Here is a 20,169-nt window from a genome sequence, read left to right on the forward strand (position 1 = left end):
GGTTTACCTTTCGTACGAGCAAGCGAATCCTGGTTTCTTTAATATAGCGCTGAGCAGATTTGGAAGCAACAACATGCTTGTCCGTGTCGCGCCTTGATTTCGTGATTGGCTCTTGCACGCTAGCGACTCGCCGTCAGCCCGCATTCACAACGCATCCTCTCTGCAAACCACACCAACCATGATATCCTAACTTCTTCCTATACTATGATTGTGCCCTCCTATCAATCCAAAACAAGAAGCTTTGGTTTCGGCATTCCTATGTAAATCATGCCCTCAATTCCAGTCCTACTACCCAGGCGCTTTTCCATATTCATCCTCCACCCAGTGTATTTGCGCTAATGTTCTGCCAGACCCATCCTTTTCGTCTCTACCGTAATCGTGTTCTTGCTTTACTTCAGCATGAGCACTTCTAATCACTCGTCCCTGGTGCCTTCTCCGGCTGAACCGGAACTGGATTACCACTTCAAGTATACCGTGCAAAAGGGCTTCTTCGCTCAGAGTGAGGACGAAACTGATGACACGACTTTTGATTTTGTATGTTCGTGCCTTCTTCCTCCATGTCTTGACACATTTCATAACATCTCCAAACGCCATTCCGTCTTGGCTTGCAAGGTGGCTGACTAACGCGTCCAATAGAAGGCACAAAATTTTGGATTAATCAATCGTTCTTATCCTGGAGAGACCGACAGCGAAGACCGACAATGGAGGCGCTTTGAGACATGTGTGGCTAGTCTGGAGGCAGCGAAGAAAGAGGGAGAAAAGTACAAAGTCCTCTTTCTGGGTCGTCATGGTCAAGGATGGCACAATGTCGCAGAGGCAAAGTACGGAACGAAAGCTTGGGATGTAGGTTTATTCCTTTATCACTTGTTACATTCCATCTCACCTCCTCTCAAACTCCTTCCAAATCGGGCAATCTGTTGAAAGGCGTAGATCACGGCTTCACTCCTACTCTCCCACCCATGTTGTTTTTCACTCTTTTGCTGTACCGTTCTCTCGCTCTCACTTGCGTTTTGTAAAAGTCGCTGTTGAAGAGCTATGTTGCTGACATGAATAAAGTGTTACTACGCGGCCCTCGACGGCTACGACGGCATAACCTGGGCAGATGCCAACCTCACCTCTACAGGTCAAGAACAAGCTCTTGCTGTAAACAAGCTATGGGCTGAACAACTTCCCCTTGGGATCCCATCTCCACAGACTTATTACGTTTCCCCCTTGACCCGTACGATCGAAACAGCAAACCTGACGTTTGGAGGCCTCCCTCTCCCGCCATCTCAGCCTTACGCGCCCTACATAAAGGAACTCGTTCGTGAGGCCCTTGGCGTACACACCTGTGATCGCCGCAGTACAGCAACTCACCTCAAAAACACCTTCACCGACCCGAAATTGACGTTCGAACCTGGTTTCTCGGACGAAGATCCTCTTTGGGAAGCTGAGTACCGTGAACCGCGGGCCGCAAGACGATACCGACTGGCCACATTCCTGGACGACGTCTTCGCTTCGGACAACAACGTGTGGTTGAGTGTAACCAGCCATTCTGGAGCAATTAGAAGTATGCTCGAGGTATTTGGTCACAGGATGTTTGCGCTGGAGACCGGAGGTGTGATACCCGTTTTTGTCAAGGCGGAGAAAGTGCAAGGAAAGAGACAGGCTCCGCCCAAGGAACCTAGCGACGCTCCGCCACTGTGTGATGGGCCACCCAAATGAGGACAAGGAAGCAAAAAAGGCATATATTGAGAGCGGAAATTTGCCATCTCACTTATCCGGCAGGATATAGTTGGAATACGAACCGTCATTACCCCTCTGTGCATTTTCTTCTCACTGTTCTTTAGCAACCCAGCATCAAGATCGAGAAGGTAGAGAACAGGAAGTTTGTTTAACGTTCATTATTATTCATAGCTATTTAATAGGCTTCAAGAAGGCAACACCACCACTCTTGTCGCTGTTTAAGCCCTCTTACCAAAGACCTTGTCGAAGCCAGTAAGTGTGAGCCTGTACTTGACGTTGTCGTTCTTGTAGACACGCTCGACTGCCTCTTTGCAGCCTTCCTCGCTAAGCTGGATTTCTTGTACCCAGGACTTGATGTTCTGCTTGGACGCGAGCTCGAACATCTCCTCCATCTCAGGCCTGTTACCAATGTGAGAAGCACCCATGTAGCAGCCGTTAGGTGCGAAGACCTGGGCGGGCATGGCGGGGAGCGGGTTGTCAGGGAAGCCGACCATGTGGAAGGTTCCGTTGACCTTGAGGATGGAGAAGTATTCTGAGAGGTCGAACTTGTCGGTTGCATCGGCGGTGTTGATGACGAAGTCGAACTGGAACTTCCAGGGCTCAGCCCAACCCTTCTCCTTGGTGACGATGAAGTCTTTGGCACCCATCTTCAACGCATCCTCCTTCTTGTTGGGAGAGTGCGAGATGACATAGGTGTCAGCGCCCATAGCTACTGACCAGAGGACACCGAAGTGACCGAGACCTCCCAATCCGATGATACCGACCTTCTTGCCGGGGCCAGCCCCTAACCTCTTCAAGGGCGAGTATGTGGTAAGACCAGCGCACAGCATGGGCGCGGCGAGGGCAGTGTCGAGGTTGTCCGGGATCTTGAAGACAAAGTATTCGTGGCCACGGATATGGCTAGAGTATCCACCCTGTGCGACTGTGCCGTCGGTGTGCTTGGCACCGTATGTGTCGACTTGGTTGGGGCAGTAGTTCTCCTGGTCGTTCTTGCATTGGTCGCAGGTGAGATCGGCACCGATCTGAGCACCAATACCGGCGCGGTCTCCGACCTTGACGCGAGTGACCTTGTCACCAACCTTGACGACCTTGCCGATAACCTCGTGTCCTACGCAAAGAGGAAGAGGAAGCTCCTCTCCCCATCCTCCAGTGATGGTGTGGACATCTGAAGCGCAGACACCGCAGGCGTCAATGGCAATGTCGACGTCGTACTCCTCAAACTTCTTGAGAGGGAGCTGTAGGATTGTTAGAACAGCAATGGGCTAGTCAATTGGCTTGTTTACTGACCTCCTGACGCTTGAACGTGCTCCAGTTCTTGATGTCAGTCACCGCGAAGGCGTCGGTAGTCTCTGGGTAAGGCATTTTTGTGTGTGGTTGTGTTTTGAGGTATGTGATTTGGTGTTGGGGAATTATGAGAGACAATGGAGGGGTAGGTGTTGAGGGGCATGCACACGTATTTCAAGCATCGGTCAATCTCCTGCCAGCTGGTAGAGTCGGCCCATCGCATTTCGCGCAGTGAGGTCATAACAGTGGACGGGAACTAGAAGGTCCCCGCCATTGAGGCTCCTGGCGCTCCCTGATTGGGCAGACACCCAGCCACGAGCGCGTTGTCTGTTGAGGCGCGCAGCTGTACCTTTTTCTAACCGTCACAGACGCGTCAATGATCGTGTTTTTAACCGTTGCATCGGCGTTCTGCCAACGGTGTCGAGGGCTAGGCCCTGGACCATGCCATGTCGCAGTCCCTAGCTCACACTATACGTTCGGTCTTTCCGATCGTGCCGAATCGTAGTGGGGTTCGTCATCGCATGTAGATAGCTTCAGCGGTATTTGTCGTCGACAATTCTCTTGTAAGAATGTCGTAGGTAGACACCGGCGAATCAGTCCAGAGAAACGATGACAGATTGTCTTTCCGAGCTCGTTTCGATCGGGCAAGGTGCGACAGTAGCTGATCCGAGTGCCGAGTTGCCGACGTCATCTTCAAGACCTTCATTACATCCCCAGCCTCTTTCACCAACGTACAAAACTTGCAGTCTCGTTTGTCTTCTTTCCTTTTTCTTTCTCTCTGAAAATGATTTGATGGTAGCGCTGACCAACGTTGATGGAAGATGGGTCGGACAATCTGCGAGTACGAAAGAGGCTAGATAAAGCATTAACGAAGCGTGCAAAATGCATAATGGCACGCGGTTGTCGTACATTAGCATGCGCACAAGTCGATGTGATGTACATCTGCTTTTCCAAAACTCACTCTTCCATGGTAGAACCTCCTGCGCTTTGAAGCCTCCGCCCAAATCCCTTCTTATCCGGTACCCCGCATTTGTCGATGCGGGGTGATTGGCTAGAGGCTTACCCGTTTGGGCATTCCGTGATCGAGACGAGCACGCGTGAAGAGGCGCTTTGCCAGTAGAAGGTGAGCGGAAGGTGATAGACTGACGGAATCCGGGAGAATGAGCGCGAGGTCAGTTTGCCAACCATGGCATGAGCGATACCGCCGCGCCACGTTCTACTATTTCTCCGCCTCTTCAGCCTCTCTTCCATCGTCCCAGGGTCACACTGAGCTTGACTCCTCTGATAATACCGCACAAATTGAAGCACAATGGCCTCTCCAGCGGCTGAAGGTACTATGAACGCGCTTCGATTCCACGGTCAGAACGACTTGCGATACGAGAAAATTCCGATACCACAAGTCAAAGCAGGACAAGTCAAAGTAAAACCAGCATGGGTAGGAATTTGCGGATCAGGTATGAACCCAGATGTGAAGGTCGAAGCACTGAGACTGACGTTAACTTATACCTCCACGAATACTTGGGTATGTACATGAATGACGAGCATGCGATCCATAACTGAGTACCTAGGTGGCGCGAATCTCTGCCCTACTACGCCCCATCCAATCACCGGTGAAACGGTTCCACTTACCTTCGGGCATGAGTTCAGCGGTACAGTGGAAGAGGTTGGCGATGGTGTGACTGACTACAAGCCCGGAGACAGGGTCGTCATCCAGCCTATCATCTACGATGACACTTGCGGCGCATGCGAGGAAGGTCTGCAGAACTGCTGTTGGTCTAATGGCTTTATTGGCCTGTCGGGTTGGGGCGGTGGTCTTGCAGACCACATTGTTGTCCCAACTTCTACCCTTTATCATCTCCCCGATAACGTACCACTTGAGATTGGCGCCCTCGTCGAGCCTCTCGCTGTTGGCTGGCATGCTGTCAAGATCAGTCCATTCAAAAAAGGCGAGGTTGCATTAGTCTTAGGCGGTGGACCTATCGGTATCTCGACGATACTAGCACTGAAGGCGAACGGGTGCGATAGGATCATTGTTTCTGAAGTAAGCAGAAAGAGGCAAGAGTTCGCAAGGAAGTTCGGAGCGCACTACATCATCGACCCAACCAAAGAAGACCTTGCAAAACGCTGTCGCGAACTCACTGGAGGCAAAGGTGTGCACGTAGTCTACGATTGTGCTGGTGTCCAGGCGGCTCTCAATCAAGCTGTCCACGCTACCCGTGCCCGGGGTTGTATTGTAAACATCGCCATATGGGAAAAGCCTTGCACTATCTTCACCAACGACTTCAACTTCAAGGAGCGGACATACATGGGTATCGCAACTTATGAGATTGGTGACTTTCAGGAAGTCATAGACGCGCTGAGTAGAGGGGCCATGGATCCGAAAGAGATGATCACACGGAGAATTGGCTTGACCGAGGTCGAAGAGAAGGGCTTCAAGAGTTTGATTAATGACAAGGACAACCAGGTCAAGATCTTGGTAGAGGTCGGTGGAGGTTCGTAGTGGTAACCATTACTACAGGTCCTCATATCATGTGATAGCCACCGCACTGTTGGAGGACTGGCCGGTACTATCTGCCTAGGGCATCGAATTAATCATGACAAACCCTTCTTCCTCATCAATCTTCTTGTCCTTGATTACGTCTATCGGCACTTCCTGGATCCGCGCAAGCCATCGTAAACACGATACATCAGCCGACATGTGAACAAGATTAATATCTCGCATGTAACATTTTCGATAAAGCTGGCACGCGCGTGTTACGTGTTGAACTAACAGCAAGCAGCACCACTCTATCTAGGAAGCAAAAATCATAGCAGTAGAGAACGTCGTCCTGTCACCACCGTTGCCGTTGCCAGCTATGTCTATCGAAGATACCCGCCGCACTCAGCGGTGTCGAAAACGGATCCTTGTTTAACAGGTGATCATGTACGAGTTCTTAGGACTAAAATCGTCACACACACCAACCTTCTGGTGCACATCTGGGGTCTCGCCCTCAGAGCAGTCAGAAGAAGTAAAAAGGTTGACTGCCAACAGCACATTAGCTTGTTATACTCCCGTGTAAAATGAGGTGCAAGATTGAACCCTACCTTTGCAGCTGGGGTTTGCGGCGGCGGTAATGACCAGACTCTTGTTGCCGTCGAAGATCCTGATGCACCTATTGGCGGGGAGGTTTTCGAGTCGTTCAATCAAGCATCCGGATGCAGTACTGCAAGCAGAGCATGTTGATATCGTAAACGACAGGGTATCTGCGGCAGTGCTAGATGCAATGAATGCTGAGATGATCGCGAGAGCAGTAGTAGAGAACTGCATGTTGGAGAAGCTGGATGGCGTAGAAAGTCCGGTGTTGTTGAAATAAGAGAGGTGGTTACGAGAGATGTGTCTATCCCGGATGCAATGTTGTCGAATCTTATATGGGAAACTTCCGTCGAAGACAGGACCCTCGCAGATTTTCCAACTCATATCGTCTTACTGGTATTACTGGACTGTGACCACGCTGACGTCTGCGATCAATGCGGCTCGTGAACAAGGAACGCGTAAGCACACCCTGTTTGACCGTGATACCCCTTAAGCGACCCGTGCCAACATCAAGAAAGAAGTTGGTGATTATTTGCGCTATGCAAGTATTGGTCACAAGGTAGGCCGGGCTAGTCAATGTTACATGGGCGTAATTACAGTAAGCACAAATGAGCAGCAATCCACTGATCCAGATTTTGATTCGCATTCTAGGCATACAACAAACAATCTTCGTTATGATTAGCTTCAAACATTCGACTTCGCTCCTGTGTTAGTTCCACAGCCCAACTTGTGAAGGAGGGAATGTCCACTGTACCCAGGAACAGTGTAATAAGGGATGTGACGCAAAGAAAACCAAAAGCACTACCATAAGCACTTGGACAACGACTGGAACTAAAGATACTCGGATGATGAGTTGTTTTCTGACCAACTGATATCTTATAAGGTCGATTAGAGCAAATTATGTGTATAATACCATGTCAAAAGATCCACTGTGGGCTACAGTATATGGGAAACCTCGATTCATAATTTACATAACTCTGGAGACTACAAGCTGACTACTAGTGAGACACTGACAGTCATCATGAAGGTTTTGCAGAAAATTATGCAGAGCCTGGTGCGACTTGGAAGGTATAAGGGTTATCTCCGTCACGATCCGAGACAAAAGTTAGAAAGCGTCCTCTGTCTTGGCCAAGTAGGCCAAAAGAGGTTTTACAAAATTCATCCCTCTCATTCATTGAACGAACAACGAGCGGTGCTTTGAGGTACTACCGTGAATGGTATCACACGGTGTCAAGAGAGAAGACTTCGATTTACTATGGACTACAACGACCAAGAGCAAGTAAGTTTAGCTTAGAATTTGCGTAACTCGAGTCAAGCAATACGCCTTTGAGGTAGGCAAGTAGATATTGAAGGTTGATTGCGAGGTGTTGTCCGGGTGCGAGGCTAGAAACGGGGCCGATGCAGACTAGCCTGACCGGGTCTGGATAAAAGGGAGGATACTAAGACCATATGTTGCAAGTGTGTCCTCATTTCTCCACTAATAATGCGGGTCTCGTGCGGTCTTCGAACACTAAGGACATTACAGAGAGCAACACCTTTTACTGATACAACTCAAGACATCATCTAATTGGACTCATGAATTAGCACATTCTTTGATCACGGACATCTTTGATATAGCAAAATCTGATAGAGCGAATGCGAAGAGGTTCCACCCGGGTTATGTGTTGAACTAACAACGAATAGAGTCATCCCGCCAAATTCTGAAAATCGATGTGTAAATGCAGTAACGACTGTTTTCCAAAGGTCTCATCCATTTGCCGTTGCCAGAACCATCTATCTTCTGTCCAAATATCTCCTTGTATGTTGGCAAACCCCATCATGACCCCTTAGGAGCAGATGACTTTGTACGCAGCGCGAGCGCCGAACACGATAGGTCTGCAAACATTCGAGACCACAAAGCCGCATGTTTGATCACCGTGACCCTCGCACTTGGAGTTGCCGTAAATGAAAACTACAACGATGGTCAGCTGTGACGTCGTGGTACGATAGGAATACCATGTCATTTGTGATGGAAAGAACCACCTCATGTTGTTATTGATGCCTTCCACATCCACTAGCGTACTACCTGTATAGCCAGCATCATCCGTAGAATCGATCCATCACTCTTATATCCCATCAATTTGGAAAGTATTCGAAGGCGGGTGATCACTTACGCGTGCATCCGGGTTTGGCGAAGTCCACGACAAGACTGCCTTGGTTGGTCAAGGGGGGGAGGGGGGTTGTGATGCAAATGTCGCTTTGCCTGATCTGGTGGTCGGTTCTAGCACAAGGGCCATTGACCGTATCAGCTGGAGACGCGCAATTGTTGCAAGCCCAGGTGGTAAAGGATAGTGGCTTTTCAACAGTAAGCGCACCAATTGTAAGGGCGAGGCTAGACAAGAGGGTAGAAGTGAGCTGCATTTGGGAATTGATTCGAGACTGTGCTAGAACTGCTGATTGTTGGGTTGTGCTGGAAAGAGTTATGTGAAGCCGTGCTCCTCCAAAGTGGGTTCCTGGGCAACTTCATACAAATCGGCATTGCTCATGCTAGCACATTACGATGGGTTCGATTCAACTCTTCTTACTACAACGGATGGTGGTTACGAACAGCTACCAACACTTCTGGGTTCACGACCGGTGAGCATGGGTACGAGCTCACGTCCCGTGAAAACGTTCATACTTCTTCAGTAAACCTTGAATGGAAGGCTTGGGTCTGGAGGCCTTCTCGAGGCATCAGTGTTCCCGAAAGGTTCAGCCCGCACACATGATGGCCGTACGGGCGTTGACGCAGTAAGCGCTTTCGATCGACACTTACGGCAAGCCCCACATTTAACCCATAGAACCACACAAGGAATTCCCCATTATGCGAGACCATTTGCCTCAGAGTCTTCTTCGAGACCAATGAATCCATTGGTTTGGCTATAGTATGAGAGGATATTGTGATGCATGCAGATGCCGACGTTACTAGGTATCTTGGGGTGTCGTGACCAACACATATGGCCACTTGAATGAACCCAGCAATGTTGGAGCTGATCGTATCGGTGAGTTGTAGAAAATTATGATCTGTGCGTAACTAGAAGACTTCCCGTAGGTCTCGGTGGAGGACTCGTTAGAATTCGTGAAGACCATCGCTCGCAAAAGTTGTTGAGTGCCGGGACATTCAAGGGAACCGAAGCTCTGAACAGATGATTGCAGAAGTACGAAAGGGCATGTTCCACCGCATGCTCGATCATTAAGCCGCAACACTTCCAATGTTGCACCTACTTAGGAGTTTTCATGTGCTCAGATAGCTTTCACAAGACGGGCGAAGATGACAAGGCGAGTGAAAAATCCAAGAGTCCGGTTTTCATCATGTGTTGAACTGACGATATCTCATGTCCGATTTCTCTTGGCTAATCGAGTAACATAAGGAGCTAGTCAATGGAGAATTTTCGCACTGTACGCCAAGCTACAACATCCTTCTCGCCGCTCCTCACACTATGTCTCTGGCAAATAATCTTATAGCCTCTCTTGAACACTGGCACTGCGTCACAAGTTGGTGGGTCGCCAAACGTGTATGGTACCCTAACCTCTTCGGAGCAATCTACGAAGTTGCAAAGTTGTACTGCGTGTCTTCTCAACCACATGGACTAGCTACCGCGGTGACTTGGAGACTCGCTTGTCCTTGCTCAAGTGAAAAACACGCTTCTGACACGACATTGTCGTGTGGCCACGAGAGACAGGGGTTGTTGACTGCGCAGTCAAAGCACGGCCATGATGTGAAAGATCCTGCATCTGAAATGGGATCGCGGCGGGTGAGACTGACGGGGGATACGAGAGTGGTTGCTACCAATTCCAATACAACAAGTAATAGCCGCATGGTTGAACCGGATGCTAAGTAAGAGTAAGATTGACAATGGTACAAGCACAACGGGATGACGGAGAGAAGGGATTTGGCGGTGGTTTATATTCTTTGGCTTTTCGGTACCAAAAGGTACAGTGCCAGGCATCAAGTCGTTAGTTCAGAAGATTCCTTGGTAACTCCAAGACACCTGTAGGTATCTTGACTGAAACCAATGCCTGCCTTCAAACATTATGATTACGTCTTCTCACCTAATCCTTGGGTGGTAGCAGATGTAGCTTGGCCACGGCCTCATGACACATCGAAACAACCCGTGGGTCTCATCAAGGTAAGCGCTTGCTAGATATAGCAAACAGGGAGCGTAAGAACAGATTTCTGTGGTCATGTTGTCCACTCCAGGAAATTTCAAGAACGCTATACGGTCGTCGCTGTGAGTAAAGGTAAGTCGTGAGCAACATATGCGGCAGTTTGGTGTCTGACAAGAAGATGCTTTGGGTTTCGCAAAGTAGATCTATACGTGTCACGTAAGTTCAAACGTCATCACAGCGAGAATAATATCGCTTCTTGAGCCAAGAACATCCATAAAGGTGATCCAATGAATTCCAATACAGTCTAGTCCACACCATATGTTGGATACAGCAGATAGACTAAACTGAATCTAGTATATAAGAAGTGAAAGAGTGTTGTAAAGACCGTCATCCGGATTTGTCCTCCCATTCATGCACGCTGTTGCCAGCTAATTCTTGTCTAATCTTGATTCGTCGTTCTTTTTTCTCTCTGAAATGACTTTTCGGAGTTCGCGAAGAGCTTGTGATCTGCTTAAGAGCAGATGGCCTTGTACGAGAACTTTGTCGACACATCAATACAACCGCTGGGGACGGTGGTAATGGTATCAGTCGGTGTACCACTGCAGTCGCCGGCGGTGTAAAACTCAACTTCAGTGATCAGATTCATTAGCAGTGATTACAATAACGATCTTGGTTCTCGCAGGAGTGCTTACGGCGGCAGTTGGCACGTGTCTTCTCCAGGTAGTAGATGCGGGCGCTCAGCTGGGGCAGGAACGTGCATGTGTTGCTGTTGATGTTCTGGACCTGGTTGGCTGGAGGCGCACAGTCGGCGTTGGCGTAGGTCTCGACTAGGGAGTAGATATTAGTGGACATGTACTCTGCTTTGGCCTCAAGGAAGCATACATGAAGCTACGTTCTCAAGCTGAATTTGAGCAACGGCAACTGAGGCCATGATGGCGGCAACGATAGTGGAAGTGAACTGCATCTTGTAGATTGGAGTTGGGAAGTTGGTTTGATGGGATAAAATATATTGAAGATAGCGATGTGGTAGAAGCTGTTGTCTTGGTTGTTCCTACAATCCCGTCCTTCTTTGGGGTCTTTATACCCTCATTCTCTAGTGTCCCCAGCCTTTGCCGCTGTCTCCTCGCATTCGAAGCTCTTGACAAAGCTTATCGTGGCTTGTCGAAGTGTAGAGAATACGAAGCTGTCTCATCATCATGTCTGATGGGCTTGATCTTTGAGTGGCTGGACTCAACCAGAATATGCCTCGTCGTGCGATGACATCCGAAAAGGTGGAGTTTGATGATTGTATAAGGAAGTTTGCTCGCGCGCCTGACGCCGTGGCTTTGAAGTTATAAGCAGGCTGTCCATTGGCGCAATTGCTGAGCGTGGCAACGTGGCTGACAACAGAAACACAGCGACCTTCGGGCCGCAACTGCAGAGTCCGGCCCGCAAGGAAGTCCTTCTCTCCAAAAAATGGATGCATTAGCGGACCGTGGCTGACCGGGGTCATTCGTGCGATAAGGGCCTGTGTTTTGGGAAAACCACTATATACGTCATCTCGGTATTAGAGTGAGCATTGCGTGTAAAACTTCGTTCGTCATCTGCTCGTTTTCTTTGGTGAATCTGTGAGATTGTGACCTCGTGGGCGTGGCTAAAAGCTCTCGACGTCAACACGTGATGTGTAGTGTTCCTTTACACCACGCGCATGTGCGAACTGCAATGCAATGTAGCCGGTGAGAAAACGTGCACGGATAATACACTGTGTTGGTGCGGAAATGACACGAGCATATGCACCAATGAGACGGAAGGACCCGGCTGACATGATTGGCCAAAAGGCTTGTGCAAACGACTGTTGGATTGATATCCTGGAGCAAGAAAGCATAAGCAACAGCGCATGCTCCATCTCGGCATAGATCCAGCTTTGAGGCCACCGGCTCAAAGTCTATATCGGAAAATCCTGTGAGATCACAAAGTCCTCCCCTGCGCCATAGCAATCCTCTGCTGTATCCTGGTCGTGTCTTTCGTAACTTTTCAATGGTACGTGTGTATCATCATCGTCTATAGCACAAAACAAAATCGCGTATGTACTTATAGCGGCATAAGCATGCGCTAATACCCTTGAGCGGCTGCTCAATTGAAATCGTTCATGTTGTGTAAGCTGATGTCCTGGCTACTGGTAACGCGTCGCTCTTCCCCGTTACCGTTAGCCAGGGCGTCACCCGTGGAAGTCTGGCTGACACCGTTGGTCGGCTGCCAATCGGGTTCACCATTCCCATCCGATGGAATAACGTTGCCATGTTGGTCAACCTCCTATTGTCATTTGTGTTAGTCACAGTGGGTCTTCTCGAGTGATCATCTCAGATTTTCAACTTACGACACCTTTGGCAGCCATGCGCACCTGCTGGGGATTGGCTGTGCCATGTACGACAGCTTCGCGTGCCTTCTCCATGACCTTCTGTTTGCGGCTTTCCCCACGTATTCTCTCCAGATGCTCGAAGTAGCCAGCGTCAACCGGAGTAACGTATTTCCCGCAGAAGACACCAACTTCGAACTTTTGGTTCGCAGGATCCCGAGGGGAAAGGCGTGCGCAAGCACTCTGTAGGTCCTCGAGGTTCTGGTAAACGACATCATCAGCACCGATGTGCTTAGCAATCGCTGCTGAGTCGCGGTGGTGAGCAATAAGCTCCGAGGACGAGGCAAGATCGATACCATAGATATGGGCGTTGGTGATAGGTGGCGCACAAGAGGTAAAGTATACCTTCTTAGCACCCGCTTCCCTCGCCATCAGAACGATCTCGCGCGAGGTAGTACCCCTGACAATAGAGTCATCTACTAGCAACACATTCTTGCCTTCGAACTTCTTCTTCATAGGATTCAGCTTCGCTCGGACACCCTTCTGTCGCAGTTGTTGTGATGGCATAATGAATGTGCGGAAGATGTAACGGTTCTTCACGAACCCTTGTACGTATGGTTTTTCAAGAGCTTCAGCAACGCACAGGGCAGAAGTGATGGAAGTCTCGGGGATTGGCATAACCACGTCAATCTCGGCCATGGTCTCGGGTCCCAACTGCTTCTTGATAGTCTCTGCAAGGGTGAAGCCCATGTTGCGTCGACTCTCGTCGACGTCGATACCATCGATAACTGAGTCCGGACGGGCGAAGTAAACGTACTCGAAGATATCCGGGGTGTATGCTTCTTGTTTGGCGACTTGCCTGAAGACAGGCTCCTTGCCCTTCTCGATGATGACGGCTTGGCCGGGAAGGATATCAAAGAAGTCTTTGTAGCCACACTGAACCAGCGCTACGCTCTCGGATGCCATCATGTAATCCATGCTCTTGCCGTCTTGCGACTTGCGAGAACCTAGTACCATGGGGCGGATACCGTACGGGTCGCGGAAACCGATGAGACCGAAACCTGGGACGATGGTCAGTACCTATACAGTCACGATGTTGGGCATCTCGTTGACGTACCAGCAAGCATGGCAGTGCAGGCCCATCCACCGGTACACAACTTGTACATCCTCTCCAACGCCTTGAAGCAATCATCGGCGTTGATACGCGCCTTGCCAGTCTCGTTGAGCTCATCGGCGAAGATGTTGAGCATGAGCTCGCTGTCACTCTCGGTGTTGATGTGCCTGTGAGCCTCGTGGTCCAGTCGCTGGCGCAGCGCGGGGGCGTTGATGAGGTTGCCGTTGTGGGTCATGCAGATACCGTAGGGGCTGTTAACGTAGAAGGGCTGAGCTTCAGCGTTCGCGCTGCTACCGGCAGTGGGGTATCGCAGGTGGCCGAGGCCCATGAAGCCGGGAAGGTCGGACACGCGGGCGCCGTCTTGGAAGACCTTGGAGGCCATGCCATTGCCCTTGCACTGGTGGAAGCGACCACCAGCACTGCAACTGACTATTCCGGCAGCATCCTGGCCGCGATGTTGGAGAAGGTAGAGGGCGTCATGCACCTCGACCGAAGCCGATTGCGACTTTGGGTCGCCGTGGATCACAGCAATAATACCGCACATGTCGACGTGATGGTGGGGTATGAGGGGTTTGAGAGCAGAAACTAAGGTTTATATGCTAACAAGACGCGTCAGTTTACGGTAACAATTCGGAAGACGCGGAATGTTTGTAAGTGGGGGGTGGTCTCTCAGGAAGTCGTTGTGCGCTCATTGGGAATCGCAAGTCTAACATCTTTGTAATATGACAAGATCATCATAGGGACGGTGGGTAGGCAAAAGACAAACGGGAATAACGTACCCTGAAGTTTTTCGCACGTCTCACCAAAGAGGGGATATGGTAAGAGAAGAAGAGTTGATAGTATGGCCGTTGGGCTCAGGTGTAGCAGCAGTCCATCTACTCTGGCGGTGATGTGCTCAATGTGGGCGTCGTCGTCTTCGTAACGTCGTCGCGGGATTGTTGTCCCAGCTGGTGATGGCGTTCGGGCTCATGGTTATTGGAAGTAGGAGCTCTCTAGTGGGGAAGGGGCAGCATGATAAACAATTTTTTTCCTCGCCGCACCTGCACTCCCGCTCTTTGGGGCTTGGCGCCGTTCCCAAGCCGATGCCGCAACTCCACATCGTGCTACTTCCCTCTGGTACAACCAAACCCATCGTCGGAAGGCGAAACCCTCTCGGCGTCTACGCTCGCAGCCAAATGTTATGACAAGCAGACTTTGTTATTGATAGTGGTACCTGTATACTGCTTCCTTGATTTCCACGACTCGAGCCATGGTCTTTTCTATGCTCCCTAGATTTCCTACCTGTTACGCGACATCGCGAACAAGCCAAGGTTAACAGCATGACCAACAATACCTACCTTGGTTACTGACGCCTCGTCCTGGTTTGGTAACCCTTTTGCGCACCAAATCTCGCCACAATCTCACCAGCAGCCATCACGTGAAAGCTACCATCAGTAACATACCTGATGCAGAAAGACGCCCATCAGCACTTGGTCAAATACCAACCGCCCATATGAAGATCAGAACCGAAATGATGATAGAGATGAGAGCGAAGACAGCGCTGCGCCTGAATCGTTGCCAACGCCGCGCATTAGCCATTGTCTTCCCACCATGACGGCAACGTCCGAACATCTCGAAGCTTTTGCGCTCTTGACCTGGGCTACACCGTACCTCACTTCCCCGAACTGGATTGCTTGCGACCACCAGCGAGGCACCGAAAAAGGTGAAGATACGGATCGATTTTGCCGCGACACGATGCGCGCGAATAATGGCGTCCGATACTGGCTAGAGCTCTACGAGAAACCTGCGCCTGGCGCCAAAGTCACAAAATCCATATCTCTGATCAAATATGGTACCGGCTTGAATGGCTTTCCAGGCATCTGTCATGGTGGCGCGCTATTGACGCTCATGGATGAAGCAATGCTGCACATCCTTGTCACCAATACAGTGCTTGAAAACGGCCTTGGCTTTATGAAAGTTGAGGAAGACTATTGGAGGCTACAGCTCCATGATGGAAAGTCGGCACAAGAGGTGCTCATGGGCCGATTAGCGACGGCAACAATGGACGTGAAACTCCTGGCGCCGGTGCTTTGCCCAGGTGTTGTCGGCATTGAGACGGAGGTACTTGAAGACAGAGTCACCAAGATGAGGACGAAAGCTACGATGAGGGATCGACAGGGCAAGCCGTTACTCAAAGTGGAAGGACTGTGGGTCAAGATTCACGGTGCAGCAAAACTATAACTGCGGGCAGCAATCTTGTACCAAATGTACCACGGGAATCAGACACACTTTTACGATAGTCCTCTACGCTCTTGTTTTTCCTCAAACAGACTCGAGTAACTTGCCACCAAACGTCTATCCTCATCACACGTGCGCAGGGATCCCGGTTGATTTCGCATTGATCTCGGACATACTAACCAACACGAGACCTTTAATCTATTGGTCCTTCCTGCAACGGCAAACCTCCGGGACCAGTACCTGTAGTAATGTGTGCACTGTGCAGCATGTAAACACACATGCTACCCCTCTGACCTACCATTCGCCATGACGTCTGAGGTAACCTAACCCATCTAGCACCACACCGGCGAGTCACTGCATCAGACATCAAGGTCTTTGTATACTTAAGAGCAAAGGTGTATTGACATGAAGATTACACCATCAAGTTGACGAGTTCTCATCACAAGTCAAGATGTATGTATCCTTCCTGACGTCTGTTTGTGCTCTCTCCACGCTACTTCCTCTAGCCATCGCCCAAACCTCTGGGACGTTCAATACTCTTACGTTCAATGTCGCTGGCCTACCTGCCTTTCTAAACGGCAACGATGTTCCTGGAGATAAGGAGACCAACACCGCCCGCATCGGCCAGCTGTTCTCTAAATATGACATCTCTGTCATCAACGTTCAAGAGGACTTCAACTACCATGCTACGCTCTACGCCAATGATGACCATCCTTATAGAACAGCTACAAGCGGGGGAGTGCCCTTTGGTAGCGGCTTGAACACTCTGAGCAATTATCCTTTTACAGGCTTTCAGAGAGTCAAGTGGAACACATGCAGTACTTTTGAGTAAGTCAAGTCTGCACAAACGCGGATGACAGATTAGCATCAGTATGATACTAACGAGTACCCCTCGAACAGTAGTGCAGACTGTCTCACACCAAAAGGCTTCACTTTCATGCGCGTTAAGCTGGCTGAAGGCGCAGTGGTGGACATGTACAACCTACACGCCGATGCTGGGTAAGTCATCTTTACTCTTCCATAACTTTGAACCACCCACTCATCGTTTCATCAGTACCACTGCCGCGGACAATACGGCCCGCGCGGCGAACCTCCGCCAGGTATCCGACTACATCAAAACCAACTCAGTCGGCAATGCAGTGGTCGTCTTCGGCGACTCAAACTCGCGATACACGCGCACCGACGACATTCCTGACGTGTTCAAGACCGAGAATGGTATGACAGATGTTTGGCTGCAGCTTGTCCGCAACGGTGTTGCGCCCGCGAAAGGTGCTGATGCTCTGCTCTGCTCGAACCCGTCCACTACCAACACATGCGAAATCGTCGACAAAACCTGGTACCGTGGATCTTCTGCGTTGATACTTACGGCAAAGACCTTCGACTATGCAGGTCACATGTTTCTCCAAGAGAACGGCGACCTGCTTAGTGACCATAACGGTGTGCTCGTGGACTTTTCCTGGAGTCTGGTCAACAGCGTCGCAGTCTCCGATGTCTTTGGCGGCGAAGAAGGTACGTGGTACAATGATCTGAGCACCGTCGCCGGTCTTGCCGGCCCAAAAGTTTCTTCAATTACGCTTCGTGGTGCGGAGCGCGTGGATGCAGTTTCCATGACTCTGGCTTCTGGACAGACGCTTTCGCATGGTGGGACTGGTGGCACAGCGACTACTTTGACTTTGGCTACTGGAGAGACGCTTACTTCTGCGCAGCTGTGTCAGGGTCAGAAGGACGGTAAGACCAGAATCTTCTATGCGCAGTTTACTACTAGCGCTGGGAAGACGATATCTGCTGGTGTCAAGACCAGCGACTGTGTGACGCGAACCGCCGATACTGGCCTCAGCATTGTCGGTTTCCTTGGTCGTTCAGGCGGCGAAGTCGACCAGTTAGGTTTCATCTACTCCAAAGCTTAGTGGTGATGGGTTTCAAGTAGCTTCGCAAGTCAAATCGATGGAATTCCTCATTACGTAATAATGTCCATTAACCTGGTCCCGTATCGTACATGATCATGAAATCCGTCTTCCACCTTCCAGAACGATGTGAATACAAAACAATAAAGAAGAAAGAAACAAAAGAGTATATCGTCTTGAGCCCCCATTCCAATGAAACGAAACATAACACTGTTCATCCATGGCGATACTTTTCCAAGACGCCAAAAGAGCTCAGCTCCTTGGCCTGCTTTATCCTAGAGACGCGAAGCTCTAAGTGTAAATCCAATACTGTGCTTCATAATCCACAGTAACCACCTCTCCGGGAGCCGAACCAGCACAAGACGCTGGGGCCATGCCGCCGACGGTGTTAAGACGGTACACCATCTTGACATCGCTGCTCGAGCCGGTTTGTGCCTCAAGCCTCAACCATTTCACATTCTTGGTCGCGTCATCAGGCGCGGGTACATCATTAATCTTCTTGGCCACAGTGTTACCGAGGCCGAGAATATCGAAATCAGGCGTTGTGTTGTCGAGGAAAAAGTGCGCGCCGATGGATGCGGTCTCTTCGATGGAACCTAGAGAGGCGGTGCCAGCGGTAGGATTGGAGGAGATTTCGCAGGAGGCATTGAAGAGTTGGGCTACTGCACCAATAGACGAAGGAATGGCCGTTGCGTTGCTGCAGGTGTAATTCTGTGTGCCTTGGCCAAGGGCAACGAGGACAAGAGACATGTCGGCTGTTGGTGGTGGCAAGCTGGAAGGGGGTTGCTGGACGCCACTGAGGTCACAAAGGGGAGTTGTGGATTCCGCGGGCTCGTCAGGAGTGGTTGTGTCGGCAGTGCCATTGTCACAGTTCTGACGAGGATAGAACGATGGACGGCGAGATGGTGCTGACATAGCGAAGGGAATGAGCGCGATGGCTGTGAAGAAGATGGAAGTACGCATAGTGATGGCTGTTGACAACGAATGCTTTTGAGAGTTGATAGACTTTTGTGTACCGTGAACCTGTGGATAAGAAAGAAGATGTTGAGTCCCAAAGTTAATGCGAACACGAACGAATGTAGAGCTACCAGAGCCCGAGGAAAAGAGTGAAGAATGAGAAAAGAGGGTCTCTTGATATTAGCGGAACGACTGTGCTGGCTATGGTCCGATTAGAACGAAGAAGTCTAGACATATATATACAGTCTCTGTCTCTCTTTTTTCGGACCTACTCTGATAATTTTTACATGGATTTAGATTGCGAATGCAAGTGACCAGGTGTTCCAACGTTTGACATGTTCCTTAGGTCAATGTTGGTGTTTCGGCAGGATTGGGATACGTTGGGTCATGGATTAACGGTTGTAGTTGCCGTGCTGTTAGGCGGGAAGTCTCGCGTAAAGAGATGTGTCGCGAGTCAGGGTGGTTGACGGACAGTTGAAACGATCAATCCAGCCTTGCGGTAAAAGAGCGGTTGCAGCGTTCGCACAGACAGGCAACCCGTAGATCCATCTGCGCTTGCCAAGCTGTTAAACATCCTGGAGATCTAGTGACTCAATCAACGGTAGATGAGGTGGAGGAGGTTGTGACATGTTACAAGATCCGTGGTACTACGTGCCACGATCCTCCGTCGTCAAGCCTCAGGCAAGAGAAACGCTAGCTCCGTTGCGACGCGCCTGAAAAGAGCCGCAATCTCACCCTGACACTGCGGCCTGGATACAGGAGCATCTGATCAAGGAAAGGTAGGTAACGATGCTGAAACGGTATACAGGTACCTGCAGGACCTGCCACAAAGCCTGAAACGTGGGGAGGAGTCGGCGGGCCGAAGTGGGTAAGAAACATACAGTTCGTCTGCCATCACGCTGAAACAGTCGTGACCGTTGCCCAACCACGCCGCAGTCATCAAGCAGAACCACAGTGCTTTTCCCAAATGTTGGTATTCACGTGTGCCGCTCGTCACCTGCAGGCAGGATGTCATCGCCCGTTTCCCCAGACAACGAACGTAAGAGAAACCCCAGACCGGTGTAGAAGGGAGGAGTTGTCCCGCATTAGTGCAAGACCATCAGGATGTCAACCTGCATGTCCGGGTTCGAGACCGTGCGACAGCCTCTTCCTAGATTTCTAAGGGTTTGTCGGCACTTGTGGCAAAATGCGGAGTGACGCGAACGATATTCGTCCGAGTCGTACATGACGATCGTGGCAGAACTCGAAAAAACGGTAAATTGCAATGTAAGATCTATCGGCGTTGCTGGGGATTCGGAGAGTCGCGTCGTCATGGTCCGAATCATAATACGACGGGCGTATCGTCGGCCCTGAGTTCGTCGCAATCGGATCGAGCTAGCGCTTTGCTCTTTCCGTAGCTCCGCCTCAGCCTACACGTGTGTGCACTACGCAA

At 50.3% G+C, this 20,169-nt stretch overlaps 9 protein-coding genes across 9 annotated transcripts; 3 read left to right on the forward strand and 6 right to left on the reverse strand.

The window, feature by feature from the left end:
- Positions 1-399: 399 nt before the first annotated feature.
- On the forward strand, positions 400-1,704 carry GT037_005896 (uncharacterized protein; the record flags this gene model as incomplete). The annotated part of the gene is made up of 3 exons (XM_038930943.1): positions 400-534; positions 637-843; positions 1,057-1,704. 3 exons carry the CDS (start codon positions 400-402, stop codon positions 1,702-1,704), a joined length of 990 nt encoding a protein of 329 aa, XP_038786632.1.
- Positions 1,705-1,943: 239 nt separating this feature from the next.
- Positions 1,944-3,087, reverse strand: GT037_005897 (nadp-dependent alcohol dehydrogenase c; the record flags this gene model as incomplete). The annotated part of the gene is made up of 2 exons (XM_038930944.1): positions 1,944-2,960; positions 3,013-3,087. The coding sequence occupies 2 exons, from the start codon at positions 3,085-3,087 to the stop codon at positions 1,944-1,946; spliced, it is 1,092 nt and encodes a 363-aa protein (XP_038786633.1).
- A 1,231-nt stretch (positions 3,088-4,318) lies between these two features.
- On the forward strand, positions 4,319-5,509 carry GT037_005898 (sorbitol dehydrogenase; the record flags this gene model as incomplete). The annotated part of the gene is made up of 2 exons (XM_038930945.1): positions 4,319-4,463; positions 4,578-5,509. 2 exons carry the CDS (start codon positions 4,319-4,321, stop codon positions 5,507-5,509), a joined length of 1,077 nt encoding a protein of 358 aa, XP_038786634.1.
- A 408-nt stretch (positions 5,510-5,917) lies between these two features.
- Positions 5,918-6,316, reverse strand: GT037_005899 (uncharacterized protein; the record flags this gene model as incomplete). The annotated part of the gene is made up of 2 exons (XM_038930946.1): positions 5,918-6,030; positions 6,094-6,316. The coding sequence occupies 2 exons, from the start codon at positions 6,314-6,316 to the stop codon at positions 5,918-5,920; spliced, it is 336 nt and encodes a 111-aa protein (XP_038786635.1).
- Positions 6,317-7,908: 1,592 nt separating this feature from the next.
- GT037_005900 (uncharacterized protein) lies at positions 7,909-8,482 on the reverse strand (the record flags this gene model as incomplete). The annotated part of the gene is made up of 2 exons (XM_038930947.1): positions 7,909-8,147; positions 8,236-8,482. The coding sequence occupies 2 exons, from the start codon at positions 8,480-8,482 to the stop codon at positions 7,909-7,911; spliced, it is 486 nt and encodes a 161-aa protein (XP_038786636.1).
- A 2,239-nt stretch (positions 8,483-10,721) lies between these two features.
- Positions 10,722-11,174, reverse strand: GT037_005901 (uncharacterized protein; the record flags this gene model as incomplete). Its single annotated transcript, XM_038930948.1, has 3 exons — positions 10,722-10,837; positions 10,903-11,037; positions 11,093-11,174. The coding sequence occupies 3 exons, from the start codon at positions 11,172-11,174 to the stop codon at positions 10,722-10,724; spliced, it is 333 nt and encodes a 110-aa protein (XP_038786637.1).
- A 1,148-nt stretch (positions 11,175-12,322) lies between these two features.
- On the reverse strand, positions 12,323-14,203 carry GT037_005902 (amidophosphoribosyltransferase; the record flags this gene model as incomplete). Its single annotated transcript, XM_038930949.1, has 3 exons — positions 12,323-12,502; positions 12,567-13,606; positions 13,663-14,203. 3 exons carry the CDS (start codon positions 14,201-14,203, stop codon positions 12,323-12,325), a joined length of 1,761 nt encoding a protein of 586 aa, XP_038786638.1.
- Positions 14,204-15,111: 908 nt separating this feature from the next.
- Positions 15,112-17,783, forward strand: GT037_005903 (uncharacterized protein; the record flags this gene model as incomplete). Its single annotated transcript, XM_038930950.1, has 5 exons — positions 15,112-15,845; positions 16,066-16,121; positions 16,302-16,704; positions 16,777-16,875; positions 16,931-17,783. Coding segments are annotated over 5 exons (2,145 nt in total), but the record flags the coding sequence as incomplete, so codon positions are not given.
- A 288-nt stretch (positions 17,784-18,071) lies between these two features.
- On the reverse strand, positions 18,072-18,743 carry GT037_005904 (uncharacterized protein; the record flags this gene model as incomplete). The annotated part of the gene is made up of 1 exon (XM_038930951.1): positions 18,072-18,743. One exon carries the CDS (start codon positions 18,741-18,743, stop codon positions 18,072-18,074), a length of 672 nt encoding a protein of 223 aa, XP_038786640.1.
- Between the last annotated feature and the right edge of the window lie 1,426 nt (positions 18,744-20,169).

This window comes from Alternaria burnsii (assembly GCF_013036055.1).
Source record: "Alternaria burnsii strain CBS107.38 chromosome Unknown 732, whole genome shotgun sequence".
Lineage (NCBI taxonomy): Eukaryota > Fungi > Ascomycota > Dothideomycetes > Pleosporales > Pleosporaceae > Alternaria > Alternaria burnsii.